The sequence below is a fragment of the Colius striatus genome, chromosome 3 (assembly GCF_028858725.1).
Source record: "Colius striatus isolate bColStr4 chromosome 3, bColStr4.1.hap1, whole genome shotgun sequence".
NCBI lineage: Eukaryota > Metazoa > Chordata > Aves > Coliiformes > Coliidae > Colius > Colius striatus.
The window spans coordinates 44,308,720-44,324,577 of record NC_084761.1 but is presented as its reverse complement, the minus strand read 5'-3'; the positions used below and the strand labels follow the sequence as shown (position 1 = coordinate 44,324,577).

The window sequence follows — 15,858 nt, the reverse complement described above, 5'->3', positions numbered from 1 at the left end:
ATGTAAAAAGAATTTACACAACTCATTTCCTGATAGGTGATTTGCATACGAGAAGATAATGTAAACGTGATAGCATTGTTTTCTCTCAAGAAGGGCCTACAATCCACTTAGGCAGGATGTCTTTATTAGTGTCTAATGTTAAAATTAGTTTTAGCAGGTAGTGGAAGGACCACTGTTTCAAACCCTCTGTTTTCTTGGTTTTTCTTTCCCTAAATTTGTGTTCTTTGTTGTGTTCTTACTTCTTTCAGGAACTCAGGAGGAAGATGAAAGATAGTGTGTCTGAAGAACATTTATATTTGGGTTTTTCTCATCAGTACAGAGATAGTATCTTTCCTCTTCATACATCTATTTCCCTGTTTTTGCTATCCTACTGTGACTGCAAATTATTCAAAATTTTCTTAGTGCCAACTGGTGAAGATGCAGATGCACATTTTGTGACAGAAAACCTTCGTGGTGATCTTGAGATCCATTTAATCTCCAGACGTCAGCTTCCAGTGGTTGTGCAGAGCTGCTGTTTACCTGCTGTTGTTGTGAAAGATGGCAAGTTCTGTCGAGCTGGTCTTTCTGTTGTCTTAAGGCATATAATACAGAAAACGTATGAGTCAGATCCATCTAAAAAAGGTGTTTTGGAACTCTTAGGCTTTAAGAAGACCTGCTTAAAAGCTTGTGCTGAAGTAAGTGCATCTCTTTCTCTTAGATACAGTAATAGGGGTTTTTGTAAGCATTAAGTACACTGAAGTAGACTCTTGATAGTGATGTAAACTAAATTCTTTCAGTAAGAAACTTAATTTGCTTAGGAAATAAAATTTCCTCAATGGAGAAGTATCTGCATTTAGCATAAAGATGAAAAATAGTTGTTTTTAGAGATACTTCTTTTTAGCAGCACTAAAAGAACCTTTAAAAAAATAGGTCAGATCTTTTTTTTTTCATATCTAATAGTGTAGTTTCATTGAGATATAAGGCACAGTTCTTGCAGTTTGAAGTAAACTAAGAAATACCTAATTTATTGTTAATTTTGCTTTCAATAGCACTGTATACTGCTAGCCTTCATCACTGCTAAGGCTTACTGCTGGCTTATATTTAGCTTATGCTCATCAGTATGTCTGAGGTCCTTTCAGCAGAGCTGTTATGTGGCCAGGTAGTTGTTCCCTAGTCTGTGCCATTACAGGAGCTTAGTCCAGGTCAGTTCCTATAAGCCTGTCTCTAGCCTGTGTGGGCCTCTGTGAATGACAGCTCTTTCTTAGAGTTTGTTGACTGCCCTGCTTAACTTATCCTAATGTCAGCATATTCCATCTCCCCCCTCCAGATCATTAGGAGAGATAATGAAGTAGGATAGCCCTCAGTGAAGACCCCTAAAGAGCTCCACTTCCGACTGACCTTTAGGAGGAGTGTGAATCAGTAACCATTACTACCCTTTGAGCTAGTATCTTAGCCCATTTACCAGTGTACTCATCTGAAGGGTATCTCTCTAGCCTTGCTTTCCTCCTCCACCTTTCAGGAGGCTGAACTCCACTATTTCATTATCGTTACATGCCTGGTTGCCATTAATTACTGTGCCTGCAACCCAGTTCGTCCATTTTGGTGAGTAGTAGATCTGGGGAAACATATCCCTGTGTTAGTCCATCTAGCACCAGCATAAAGAAATTACCTGGCATCCTCCAGAAACCTCTGGTTCTAATATCTTCTTGGAACTACTGGAAAATCCATGTTTGAAATGGCTACAAAATGAATAAAATGAATAAGAGAAGACAAGAGTGTTAGGTGTTTTAAAACCTTTTAAGTATAGATAATAAGAAAAAGAAGGACAAGACCGAGAAATGATTTTTTAAGGTGCTATTCTGTTAGACTGACATTTTTTGATGTTGCATGCTAAAAAGCCACTAATGCGTTTAATTAAAATAAGTGTACTCAAAATCTGTTTGGTGTAATCCAGTTTTATTACCGGCACTTGGTAGAGATTGCATGTATAAACTGATCTCAGTTTTGCTTCTGATGAGTTACACAGCTACCCTAATCTTATGTCAATAATAGCGAACAGAAATATGCTATACTGAGTAGCTGTTCATTCTGTTACATATAAGATTTAACTTCTGAATTCTGCTGTTACAAAAGTAGTACAGAATATCTGAGCATCTAAGATTATCAAACACTATGTAAAGCTGGTATTTCTTTGCTTAAAGTGGACAGGAAGGTGCCTTGCATTTTTTTTTTCTCCTTCTGTAGAGACATTAATGACATAAATTTGTTTGACAGGTTAGCCAGTGGACCAGACTTTGTGAGATCAACATACCCCTGGCTGTTGAAGGATTTTTGACAGCATCTCCTGAGCATTGTCAGACTATTCCTCCTGACATTTTACAACTTGAAAGGAAGCTTGGAGAACCTGTCCGAGTACATAATGATGACAAAATTCGAAGGCAAAAACTTCAACAACAGAAGGCAGGTGCCAAGACTGCAGTGCCTGGTGAAGAAGCAACACAGGAAGGGAAAACAGTGGAAATTCATGAACACCCGCTTCCAAGTTTGGAACTGAACATAGCATACTCCAAGCTACTTGTCCAGGAAGTATCAGATGCAGTAAGCAGGGAGCCCCCTCACATCAGGAAAACAAAAACCTCTGACCTTCCACTTTTGGACCACGTTTTTGCAGAAGGGCTTTATTTTACTTTGGCAGATGTAGTACTTTTGCCATGCATTCATCAGTTCTTGGTAAGATCACAATTTCTGCAAATATTAAGTAGTCTATATGAGGAGTGGGTTTTTTTGTTTTTTAAGAACTGAAAAGTTGTAAAATGTGTTAATTTAAAATATATTGTGGCATTTGCGATGTGAACTTAACCAGAAACAGATTTGTCTTCTTTTTTTGTGCAAACAAAAACCAGACATTGTCGAGATCACCAAAATTACTTTAACACTGTAAGTTGTTACAATATTAGGTTGAAGTATTTTGGCAGCAAGTTGCCCAAAAATTTCTCCATGAAAATACTTATAATGAACACTTCAAGTACATTCCAATACATACACACAAAGCAGAAGTAGGTAAACAAGGACCTATTTTCTTGCTTGAATTTAATGTACTGAATTTATGACCATTTCTCCATGGATACTTACTAAAATGAGACCATTTGGGAGGAATTTTTTGGGATTTGGAATTTTTATTCCATCATGAATTGCAAGTTTTAAAAGGAGGGAGGGTTGAGAATAGTATATTAATTTTAAAATACTGGAAGACATGCCCCCCATGAGAGTTTAAAAAAATTGACATTTACATCATCTCTGCTGCTTTTTTTCTAGTTCCTAGGAATTACTTTTTTTTGTTTAGGAGGAAACAGTATTACATAGCTAGCATGGCTTTTTATCAAGTCCTCCCACAAAAGAAGCCAGTTTCATTGCACATATGTAGACAAGGGTGGGTACCTAGGACAGCATAATACCTGCATATCAGCAAACCTTTTATTCTTCTGTGCAGTTTTGTTTTTATAAAACTTAGTCTGTATTGTTCTTCAATCAAGGACTGTTCACTGTGACCCTGCTCAAAAATGAGATGCTGTGTCTAGGGAGCCAGCTCGTTTGGGATGTCTATCAGCCTCTGAAACTTCAGTAATCTGTAGTTTTGTCATTCATAGTATGCTGTTAGTAAACTTTTCCACAGTCTGTGGAAGGTCCTTTGTTTAATTCAATGAAAGGAGAAGTTCCTTGGAAAAAGTTTTGCTGCCAGAAGCTCTTGAATTTTGTAACTGAAAAGTTATATTCTCCTTGCAGTCCTATGAGATTGGCTGCTTAATGTTTTGGTTTGATTTTTTTTTTTTTTTCCTCATGTAATCTTGTGTTATCTATGTGGTCCAACAACATACCAATAGAAAGTCCACACTTTGCTTTGGTGGGATTGAATATTTTCCTATTGGGTTGCTTAAGTATTTTGGAAATGCCTAGTGTGGTCTGTTCAAAGATGCCTTTATCTCTCTTCTCCTTTGCAGTCAACCTAGCATGTTCGCAAAACTGGACAAACACCAATAGTCTGTTTTCAGTTATCTTCATGCACATCATGATGCACATCAAGAAATTTTCACAGCACAGTGAGAAAAAGTGGTGTATACTAGCAAAGTAATATAGACAGTGAGTATAGTGAGTATATGCAAAATTTAATGCTGAGTGTAGGATTATTTTGCATCTTGTGTTTAGAGATCTTAAAAGGTCTCCTGCTCTATATGTGAAGAAATTTGAGACTCTTAAAGAGTTTCACCAAGGAAAAGTACTGACACAGCTGTCAGTCAGGGCATCACATGGTGATCTGACCCCGACCCCACTTTTCTTACACTACCATTTTCTCATGTCTGTAAAGAGGTAGGGCTTAGTAGTGCAAGTGACTTTGGCTCAGCAGTTGACAGCAGTTTTACAGTGGGAAAAACTTCCATGGCAAGACTGTGTGAGAGTATTGCTTAGCACAATCTGTGTACTTGATTTTATGAGTATGTATATATGGGAAGGAATAAAGGAAGTGACATCTGTGTCTTTATTTCACCTGACAATAAAATGATACAACTAGTTTGCCTAGTACCAATATTTCTGCATTTACTATGAGATTGATAGCTAAGCTGGTGTCTGTTGCCAGGAAGAGCTCTCAGTGAAATTGGTGTTTGCATTTTGATTTTGCAAGCTGTTTTGCCAAGTTTGCCTTATGGTGTTTGAAAACAAGTGGAATTCCTGGAGAAGATGGCGTCAGACAGATTGAGAGACACAGTCTCTAAAATCAAGATAATTGCTAGCAAACATTAATATGTGACAAATATCCAATCTGTAACTTCTTTAACCAAGATCATCCTCTATAGATTTCTGTATGAAATATGGGAGTCTAGAAGTAGATTAATATGACTACTTTGAATTTAAAAGAACTATATTTACAGAAATGATCATTAATTCATCTCTGCGTTGTTTGCTTGTTTTGCCAATCAGATAACTGAAGGTTAACAGCAACTTCTGTACGGATGAAACTAAACAAAATTAGTAAGGAAAAAGTTTATTTTTAAAACTTTAATGTATTTCAGTTGCCTTATTTTTCTAAGACCTTTTAAAAATAAGAAGAGCATAACTTTTTACAGTAAGGTCTTGGTTATATAATAACCTATATATATAATAACCTAATAGTAAACTAAGCATGAGCCAGCAATGTGCCCCTGTGGCCAAGAAGGCTAATGGCATGCTGGGATGCATCAAGAAGAGTGTGGCCAGCAGGTCAAGGGAGATTCTGTTCCCCCTCTACTCTGCCCTGGTGAGGCCTCATCTGGAGTACTGTGTCCAGTTCTGGGCTCCTCAGCTCAAGAGGGACAGAGAACTTCTGGAGAGAGTCCAGCACAGGGCCACCAAGATGATCAGGGGACTGGAACATCTTTCATATGAGGAAAGGCTGCGGGAACTGGGGCTATTTAGTCTAGAGGAGAGGAGGCTGAGGGGAGATCTTATTAACATTTACAAATATCTAAATGGTGGGTGTCAGGACGTTGGGACATCCCTTTTTCTTATAGTAGCTAGCAACAGCACAAGGGGTAATGGGATGAAGCTGGATCACAAAGCGTTCCACTCAAATATAAGAAAAAACTATTTCACTGTGCGGGTGAGGGAGCAGTGGCACAGGCTGCCCAGAGGGGTGGTGGAGTCTCTTTCCTTGGAGGTCTTCAAGACCCACCTGGACATGTTTCTATGCGACCTGATCTAGGTGACCCTGCTTCTGCAGGGGGGTTGGACTAGAGGATTTCTGGACGTCCCTTCCAACCTCTACCATTCTATGATTCTATGTTTGATCTACTGGTGCTAGACATGAGAAGTTTCTTAAATCAGAGGCTTAATTAATTTCAGCAGTCTGATTGAAATAGTTCTGTAGATGTAGTGTGAGCACATATGAGAGCTGTATGTGTATGCTTTTCATGTGTGGCCCTTGAGCCCTGGTGGTTTGCAACTTATGAACTATGTATTGTGCAGTATATCTGTGTTTCTACTCACCAAAGTTTGTCCTAAAGAACTGGATTTCACTTTCATTTTTACTTAAATTTGAAGACCTCTGCAATAATGTTGCTTTATTTCTCTTCTCTAGTGAATGATTATTTTCTAAGCAATTATGCTTTCATTCCTACAGTTATTATGATAACTTGCACCTGAAAGCTTTACATGCAGTGGGTTGAAACTACTCTAGTTGATGGAAGTGCCAGAGTTTCATTCTGTATTACAATGTTATTTATCACTCACATAACTGGACCTCCTGGATTGTGTTTTAAAAAAATCATTATAGTTGCACTTCTATTTTGCTTTAAGGGTGTGAATAATAATGAATTCCTCAATGGATATGTGTCTGGAAAGTATCATACAATGAATACAAGGAGACCTGACTAGCTGATTGTAATTATAATTACCAAAAGTAAGATAATGAAGCTGAAGAGGTGGTTTTTATTACCTCATTCCATTTCTGTTATCTTCCTAAGGCTAGCTTTGTTATGCTTTCTGTTAGTTGTAACTGTTTAAAATTAATAGAAGAATAACAAAAGCACTGTGCTCCACCTGGGAGAAATTGCTATTCACTTTTTAAAATACAATTTAGAATACTTGTTATCAAGTGTAACAGTGCCTCTTAAAATTGCTTTCCAAAAGGCTTCTTCCTTAACTGAATTAATCTATTTCTGCCTGTGTTACTATTAGGATATTGAATTAGGTACTAAAATTGCACACTTTATCCTCTTTTTGCTCCTTTAGCTATTGCTACTTACTTGAGATTACCCTGAGAACATTATAAACATAACATGCAGGAAGGCTGCTTGAAATTTTGTGTCATTTCAAGTGCTCTGATTTCTGTTTCCTCACAAAGGACAGGTATGTTGAGGAGCACAGTTTGTGCATGGCCTCTGCCTTTTTCTGTAATGGTGATTTTTAGTTTTGTGGTTAAAGCAGGCACAGCATCATGGAATAGTTGAGGTTGGAGAGCAGCTCTGGATATCATCTTTTCTAACCACCTTGCTTGGAGTAGAGTCCACTAGAGCCAGTTACCCAGGGTTGTGTCCAGTCAGGTTTTGAGTGCCTCTGAGAATGAAGATTACACAACCTCTCCTATAAGAGGATCATCTTCACTTTTTCAAAAACATTTTGGAACTGGAGCAAAATTTGCTTAAGTTCACCAAATGCATCACTTTTAAATTTAATTGATCTTCATAGAACCGTGGAGTTTGGATATCATTTTTTGTAATATGTGCATTGTATTCTTACTATATCTTATACTTAAAATTCAAATTTGTATTGAAGACCACTTGATCTCACCATAATATATACTTAAGAAAAGAATTAGACCATTTTTCTATAAAAATATGAAGTTAAAATATTAAAAAATGTTTGAGTAAATATATTATTCTTTTAAAAAGTTTCGGATTCAGTGCTAGTTAAAGGATTCACAGATGTAGTACAAAAGGTTCAATAAAAAACAGGGACAATGTAAACCTATGCCTATTTTGCTGTTAACGTGTAGTCCAAGGTGTTTTGAGGCTTGCAGTTGCCAGAAGAATGACTGTCAGTGGATGAGCTTTTAAGGGCTGCAGGGTGCCTGTAGGAAAGAAAGGATTCAGGTACCATAATGTCTTGTTGAGAGTTCAGTATTCATTGCAAATTACTGGGTGGTTTATTGGGATGGTTGGTTTTTTTTTTTTTCATGATTACCAACCAAAATTAATCATTTCCTTGTTAGGAAATGGCAGATAACTAAGAATATTATTTAAATTGTGTTTTCCTGTTACGGCCTTCAATTACGATTAAAATTGGTCGTGTAAAGGTTTTCATCCTATTAAGCGAATAGCAATTGCAGCCGAAGTGTAGATGGCCTACTGATAATTCCATCAGCAGGCCTGAGCTCTTACTGCCTGGGATTTCGCCTTACTGTTGTACTGTGAGTAAGAATGCTCAGCATGGAGCTGAGCTGTCTGCTGTAGTCCATGTCTTTCTGTGGCTTGTAGTAAGAAATTTGCAGCAGAACGTAACTTATCCATTTTATTTTTCTAGGTTTCCAGCAAAAGCCAAGGCAAAAATCTGGTAAATTTACCTCTGATATGCAGTTGGTATCAAAGAGTTCAAGACATACCTGGAGTGAAAAAAGCTGCTGGCAAATGCAATATGGAGCTTCTCCAGCTTCCAGAGTTGATGGCTGCTCCAGGTGAACAACTGCAAGACTTCTGTTCAGTTCCTGATGAATTTAAAGAGGAGAATGATGATAGTCATTTTATAGGTGGTCCAAGGCCAACTATGACTAAGTTAATGGTAATTTAACTTTTTTATGAATTGTTTCAGTAGTAATATTGTGCTTGATTTGAAATAGGAGAAGTGGAGAAGTCTGACAGCATTGACCACTTTAATACCTATTGCCCATCTTCTGTCTCACATACACTGACTTAGAAGTGATTTTATTTTTTTGTTCTGTTAAGATATTTGATCCATTTAGGAACTGAGCAAAGACAGGCCTGATGGAATCCCTACCAATAATTCTAAACAATCCAAGTAACTTTTTATTTGAATTGCAATACTATGTTCCCCTTGTAAAGATATTTATATAAAAAATGACAAAAAATATTGGGTTTATGTCTGTCTTCATTATTCTATTGTTTTTATTCAGTTTTTGGTATTGGATTAGAGCTTTGAACGCTTGGGAACCCTAATGAGTTTTATTAAAGAAAACTCTCTGTCATGTTCCATAATTCTCCATATTTTTTTCATAGAGGCTGACATAATTTCCTAAAGAAAATACTTTCTTGTGAAAATGAGACAAAAACATAATTTGAATGCAGAGTTTTCTGCCTACTTATTTTCAGTTAGACTGAAAGTATTGTACAATTTGACCAGATGCAATTAAATTCAGTGGGAATTTTGCTGCCAACCTCAATGGATAAATGATTAGGGTCTTAATTTTCCCTCCCCTGCTTTCACATAGGAAAATGGTATTGAAGCAAAGTTTTCTCCTCACCCATGCCCCAACTGGACCTTAGACTGGACCAATCTACCATCTGCAGTCAGTCCTGGAGAAGGTAAGGGTTTTTGTGTATGTGTTTATGTATTTGGCAGCTACTGAACTGTTTCATAGGAAAATATAACACTGTCCAATGTATGTCAGAGCTCTGTAAAACAAGTAAGCAGTTTTAAATCTGTTTTAAAAGTCAGTCTGATTGGGAACACATGGTGAATTGACTACCTAGTTCATCATCAACTGATGACCAAACTGTGGATAAAAACTTGACTTTGATTCCTGAACCATACTCTTTTTTTCCCCACTGTTTCCTACTTTTGTCAACTTTTCTATATATGTAGAATGGTAAATTCTGACTACATTATATTAATATAATTGGCATGAATGTTGTAAGTGGACCGTGTCTCCGAAAATCAACAGCAGCTGATTTTATTCTGATGAAAATAATATTCATTAGCAAAGTTTGGTTGCTACTTATGAGTGTCTTCCCTTTTGTGACAGTGTTCCCTGCCCTGTAGGAGGGGTTGTTTGCTTTGCTGGATTGCAAGACAATCTATTGCCTAGTAGCTATAGTTCTACAGAGAAAAATCTGATTTATCACAATATTTGTTTTTTTCATCACTGTTGTGACTATTGAATAAGTCTTCCACCACACAGGAGAATTTCCTCTGAAAGTTCTTACACATACTACCAGATAGCAAGAAATTCACAGATGGCAACTGCTTTCTATAGGGAGGAAAAAGATTTGTGTTCTTTTGTATAATAAGATAATCTAGATACTGGAGTCAGTCTAGCCTCGGTGGCATAAAGCTTCGGATTTAAAGAATACAGAAATATATATGTAATATGTATGTGCTCTTCAGTGACTGATATGTGAAATGGTGTACAGGGGTGTTAGTCTTTGGTACTGTCATTTTTTTCATTAAGCATTATGTTCACAGTGAAACAAAAAAAGGGAGAAAGTAGGTTTTTTTTAATGGGAATCTATTTTTTTTCTTTAAAACATTTTTTTTTCTTTATGTTTACCCAACTATGAAACTGAAGAATGAGAAATAGCAGACCCACAGTCTCTCAAACTTCTTTCCTCATGAGTTGAAAAACTTTAGTTAAACAGGAAGTACTTAAAAAGAAAACCCCTTTATTTGTGGTATCTCATTCTGAAATTACCAGCTAGACTGACAGTGTGCATACAATGATATTTACTTACAAAGATACTGCTTAGCTGTGAACAAATTTATACTATTTTTTCCAAAGTGTGAAACTATTCACAGAATGAATGTAGCAAGTAGTTAACTACATTCTGTAGACTTGTGAGTAGTGCTCTATTCATCTTAAAAATGTCTTCCTTATATTAAGGAATTGTAGGAGGTCAGAAAACTGCTCCTTAGCTGAAGTGTGACTTACTGTCAGGTGAATGTGGAAAGACCACTGTAATAAAAGATAGGAGCACATGCACAGTAGGAGATAGGACCTGCAAAGAATTTGAGATAGAGCAAGTTAGTTTAAAAAATGTAGGCAAATAAAGCTAGATGAAAATAAATGAATGCATTTTGCAAGTGTAGCTTGCGCTTTCCAGTTAATGGAAGGCATGTAGCCCTTTAACTATGTAGTTGATTCTATTCACAGGACCAATTTTTCCTGAACAAGTACCTTTTAATGGATTGTTTATAAATACAACTCTCAATGAAGCATGTCAAGTGCTTCATATGAATCATTATTTCTTGTAAGAATTTGATGGATTCCTAGTATTGAATTATTTGAGTCAAGTTTTTGACTTGAGAAGGTGAAATTTTCCATGTGCAAATTTTAAAGAAGGCAGTACAGAAAAAAGGGGCGGCCTTTCACGTCTCTTGTGTCCAGCACACAGGTGTAAGAAAGCATTAATCCATAGCAAGGCAATGTATACCTGCCTTGCTGAAGACAGAAAACCTTTGTTCAAGTTTGTTTGATTTGTGCTTACTTTGTGATCAGTAGCAAGTTGATGGACAAATTAAATGACTTTACAGAATGGTTAGACTTGTTTGCATTCGAGTCTTGAGACTTTTGAGAAAGTGTCTAGAGCTTTAGAATGCTTAGCTTTTAAAATGAGAGAAAATTTGGAAAGCCCAGCATCTACTGTTCATGGATAAGGCTAGCCCTTAAACAGTTATGTTGATTTATGAGCCACAAAGTAATTCATATACTGTAAATTCTTTTGGGGGGAAAAAAAAGACAAGAGAAGCAGAATTCAAGAAATACCAGTATGTAATATTTAGGAAGTTGCCTTTATGCTGTGTTCTTTCCCTAAATAGTTTGTATCAGCTCAGTATTTTGTCCTCAGTATTTTATAATTTTTGAGAGGCTTTCTTTTATTGATATGAGTATTTTAATATATGCACAAATATAAATCTTGCTGGAGGTGCTATGTTTGGTTATTTATGTACATATAGAGTACAGAATAGTCACATTAGAAATAGAGAGCTTGTCTGGTTTACGGAAAGAATAGTGACACAGGGATGAAGTTTTTCTTACTGTGGGGTTTTTTTCTGGGGAAAACATGAGGGAAACTGTTTGAACGTAATTTCTGATGACTAGTTATCTTGGTCCATTTGAGTATGATAAGAAATGATGATTAAATCTAATATGTGGCTTTGAGAATTGACATCACAATATGTATGGCCAGATGAAGAGTGGAACATTATCTTGAAAATATTTTTAAATAAACTACTTACAAATTAAGAATATAGGAAGATGGAAATTCCCTCTATCTTTATGTGTTTCACTGAAGAAAAAAAAAGACTCTTGGTGGTATGTGTCTGCAGAGGACTTGTTTGTTACAATGTCTTAGCATCTTGAAAAATACATGATTGAAACCCAAAGGCAGTGAAACTTACTACCCTGTAGAAGAAGGATCTTTATGTTCCATAATTGTCTCATAGAACTAATCCTCATGTTTTCTTTATGGCATTAGTTATTTGCAAACCAGGTTTTGTGTTAAATGTGCTGTCCCACATAACAAGGTTACTTAATAGAAATATTTTTCTGACAGAAAGAAAAATGAATTATGACACTTGTTGGACTGGAATTATTAAAATGTGTTAGGAAGGCAAGAGTGCTTTCCTTCATATGAATCTACTAAATTAAAATTCACTGGGATGTGGACCTAAAAACTATTTTCATAGTTGGACAACCATGTGTGTAATTCTGTGATCCCGTTTATGTTTGTTTCGAAGCAGTTTTGTTTGTCCTCTGACATCAGGTCTCAAGGGCTGAGTTAATTCATGGTAAGTGCTTTGCAAATACCAACTACTGTGTCAGTAGCAGCTACTCTGCATACTCTCTCTTCATAGCTACTTTTCTTTCCTCCTCTGTTCATAAACACTTATTTCATAGGACGTTTTATAAGAAATTTGCATTATACTTTGAGAAAGTGTTTGTAAATCAGATATGCAAATAAATTTATTTCAGTAGATTATTTCATCATCTGCTTTTTGTGAGACATCAACTTGACCTTTTTTTCATTTATGAATAAATACTACAAATACAGTCTGGCTCAGGAGTTGCAGTTCCTTCATCAGTTGACAATTAGCGCAATCAAAACAAGTTTCCCCATTATTCTTGTTAATCAGGTTTGACCAATGTCACTGTACAGAGTGATCTCCAGTCTTGATTTCCAGTTTGCATAACTTTTGAATTAAGGCATCAACTGTTTTGTCCACCTCTGATCTTTCTTTTGAAGACTAAATGTACAAGTAGTTATGAGGCTATTTTTAAAATTCATTTACCTGCTTACTAGGATGTTTGAAAAATGACTTCTCAGGACCCCCAAACTCTCCCAGCTACTCCTACCCACATACCTCATCTGGTAAGTGTATTATTCTTTATCTGGACAGGACCTGAAATTCTAATCTAGTAACAAACGCCTCCATATTCCGTTACTTTAAATCAGCGACATTCTTTAAACTCATCAATTCATACATTTCAAAACTAGGTAGACAATATGATCATCTCTACCTGTCTTCTGCCTGATTCTGACTATAAGCTAAATTACCAAATGCTTACATCAAGCAGAATTATTAACAGAGTACTAATACTACGAATGTTAAAATGATATCTCGTCAAAGGGAAAGTTGTGAGTTCACAGGATAATTTTATTTCTCCAGGATAGAGATTAAACTGTAAAATAGATATTCTAACAGAAAAGAGTAAGTTACGAAGGACAGCAGTTTTTAGAAAGAGCTTGTTAAACATATTGGATGGACTAGGAAGAGCAAAACAACAATTACACTTTTAGTTTCAAAACATCTTCAGAATTTAAGTACCTTTGAAGAACCTAAGACTGGAACAGTAACAGAGAATGTAGTGTTACAGTTCTGTGGAATTAACTGATTAAGTGTTCGTAGTGGTATACCACAACAATTCTGGAGGATCAGTGTTAGCTTCAGCTTCCAGAACTGATACTAAGTAAAAGATGCTTTGCAGTAGTGTGGCTTCTCAACAGGGAAGACAGACACTTCTTAACTTGGCAGAAGAAAATTTTGAAAAATTTTCATCCCTATTTTATCATGTACAAAATTAGTTTTAATGAAAGATAGAAGGAGCTATCAGTGAGCTTTTTTTTTTTTTTTAATTTGATCCATCAACCTCTGAAAAGCCTGGCTGCCAACAGGGTTCCATGTGGTTTGAACTTAATGTTGATTTCTTGGGTTTTACCCTTATACCAAATGACTATGAACCATTCTCTAACTTCATGTTATGGGAGATAACAGATGTCTAAATGGTTGCTGCATATTTTTTTTTTTATGTTAAGGAAAATAGTATTAAATGATGTAATTATCTTTTAACCAATTTAAGAGTTGGTGACTTTGGGTCCATGTTAAAGTTCCGTGTAGTTGCTAACAGAACTACCTGATGTAATAATTGTGGAATAAATTCTTTATTGAATGCAGAGTTAATTGATTTGAAGTTGTTACCACGATTGATTCAATATATCCAAGTTGCCTGTAGTATTATTTTGTGAAGAGAGATCACAGTTATTTTATTTTGTACTGCTTTTATATTGGTATTACCTTTGGAATATTTTAGACTTGAGATGCTTTCTGGGATGAGAGAATACGTGATGCTTAAAAATCAAAGCTATTTTAGGGAATCTGGTATTTTATTAAATTTAATTTTTTTGCTAATTGGGAGATGCAAATTAGGTGTTTTACTTCAGAAGCAGCACTGTTGCACTGTTTCTAAAATGAGATCCTGGCAGTCATTTATTCTATAAAACAAAAAGAGTTAAAAGAAACACTTTAAAGTTCTTTATTTCCCTTCCAAGCCTGTCATAACGTTTGAAAGACTTTGAAGATTATGTTTAATAGTTTTGTAGCCTATTTCAGTATCTCAAGCATCCTGAAGCAGGAACTCATCCTTCTTCTTCAACTGATTTTTCCGTATTAGACAGTTCTTTGCCTGCAAGCCACATGGGTAACAATCCAAGGGAAATTCAACTAAAGCTGCTTCTCATTAACTTCTCCTTAATGTTATAGTTTTGCTGCACTCATTTAAATAGTTTAAACCACATTTATGACTGTATTTTATTTTGCAATTCAAGATCTAGAAAACCTGCATTGTCAATGGAGCCAGGTTGCCTTATGTCCTTAAAAAAAATGTTTGAGAAGTAAATAATTTTCTGCAACAAAGAGAAAGGGAAATGCTTATGGCCTGAATATGCAAAATTGGTATTTAAGGTGGTAATTGTAAGAAAATGGAAGCTTATTTCCTCAATTTCGCTCTTACGTGGCTCACCTTAAAAAGAGGATTCTTGCAAAACTTTATATTTTCTTTCTGACCTCCTTGGATCTTTTGACTGTTCTAGGATATAACATTGCATAGTTAGCCTGAAGACAGTTTTGTTGGGATTTTGAATGCAATTACTAATTTTAGCTAAAAAATATTTTATATGTAACTGGAAGCATTGTGTTATGTATATCACCAAGCCAGATAACTTGTCTATAGCAATATGCATTGTTCCTATTATTACAGTGCTCTCCCTCCATTTTTCTTTTGTGATTGTTTTGGCTATCACACTAAACAAGGGAAGAGAATGCTTTATTTTGTATTTTTTAGATGCCTATTTGGAGAACAGGAAGCAAAACTATTATATGAGTGTGTTAAAATAGCATGTAATAAGGATTCTTAGGTACAATATTTTACTGAAAAAAAAGATTTAAAACACTAAAGAGTTTGTATGTCTCTTGAAAGCAATGCATCTGCATTTTGAGGAATACAATTTCAGTACATTTATGTTGTACTCGTAGTGCAACTCAAAAGTTGCATTTTCAAGTCATGTTTTGATCCAATTGCTTTGCATAACAGCCTCTGAAATATTGGAAATCTATAAAGAACAAACAGCATTTGCTTACTGAAAATCATACTAGAAAGAATAATACCAAGTTCTAACAGTTGCATTTTGATTCAGTTAGGACACATTGTGATTGGTGTTTGGCCTACCCTGTAAGAAATTATCATTGTGAGGGTGATTGATGGACTTTCCATGCAGCTGATAAAGATGACACTTTTCAATGTGATTGTCTTAGTCGTTTTTTTTGTGGAATAAGTGTAAAGCCTCAGAGAATTACTGAAGCTTTAGCCCTTCGTATTGAATATCCCCCATAAAAAGAGTTCATTTTTGTATGAAGTTTAATCCCTAGAGGTGTGGTTTTACAATGCACAAGTCCTTGTTAATTATGAGTTTATTAGGCCTCTTTCTTTTATTGAGTACAATATATGAAGTTCAGGGAAGACTTTTTTTTAATCTTCTTGTGGTTTGTGTTTGTTTACTGAGCATATCCAAACATTTAAAATTAAATGCTGCACTTTGCCAGTTGAAATGTTTTAGAGGTTTA

General features: G+C 35.7%; 1 protein-coding gene across 6 annotated transcripts in view; it reads left to right on the top strand.

The window, feature by feature from the left end:
- The window catches only part of GSTCD (glutathione S-transferase C-terminal domain containing), a 76,842-nt gene that overhangs the window by 8,924 nt on the left and 52,060 nt on the right, over positions 1 to 15,858 (top strand). For 5 of the 6 annotated variants that reach the window (XM_061993368.1, XM_061993362.1, XM_061993363.1 and 2 more), the window contains exons 2-6: positions 249 to 674; positions 2,254 to 2,709; positions 8,032 to 8,286; positions 8,954 to 9,047; positions 12,762 to 12,830. In XM_061993368.1, coding sequence (XP_061849352.1) covers positions 264 to 674; positions 2,254 to 2,709; positions 8,032 to 8,286; positions 8,954 to 9,047; positions 12,762 to 12,830 — 1,285 coding nt within the window. In that variant the 5' untranslated portion in view covers positions 249 to 263. The remainder of the gene's footprint in view (positions 1 to 248; positions 675 to 2,253; positions 2,710 to 8,031; positions 8,287 to 8,953; positions 9,048 to 12,761; positions 12,831 to 15,858) is intronic. The other variant, XM_061993367.1, reaches the window with a different exon arrangement.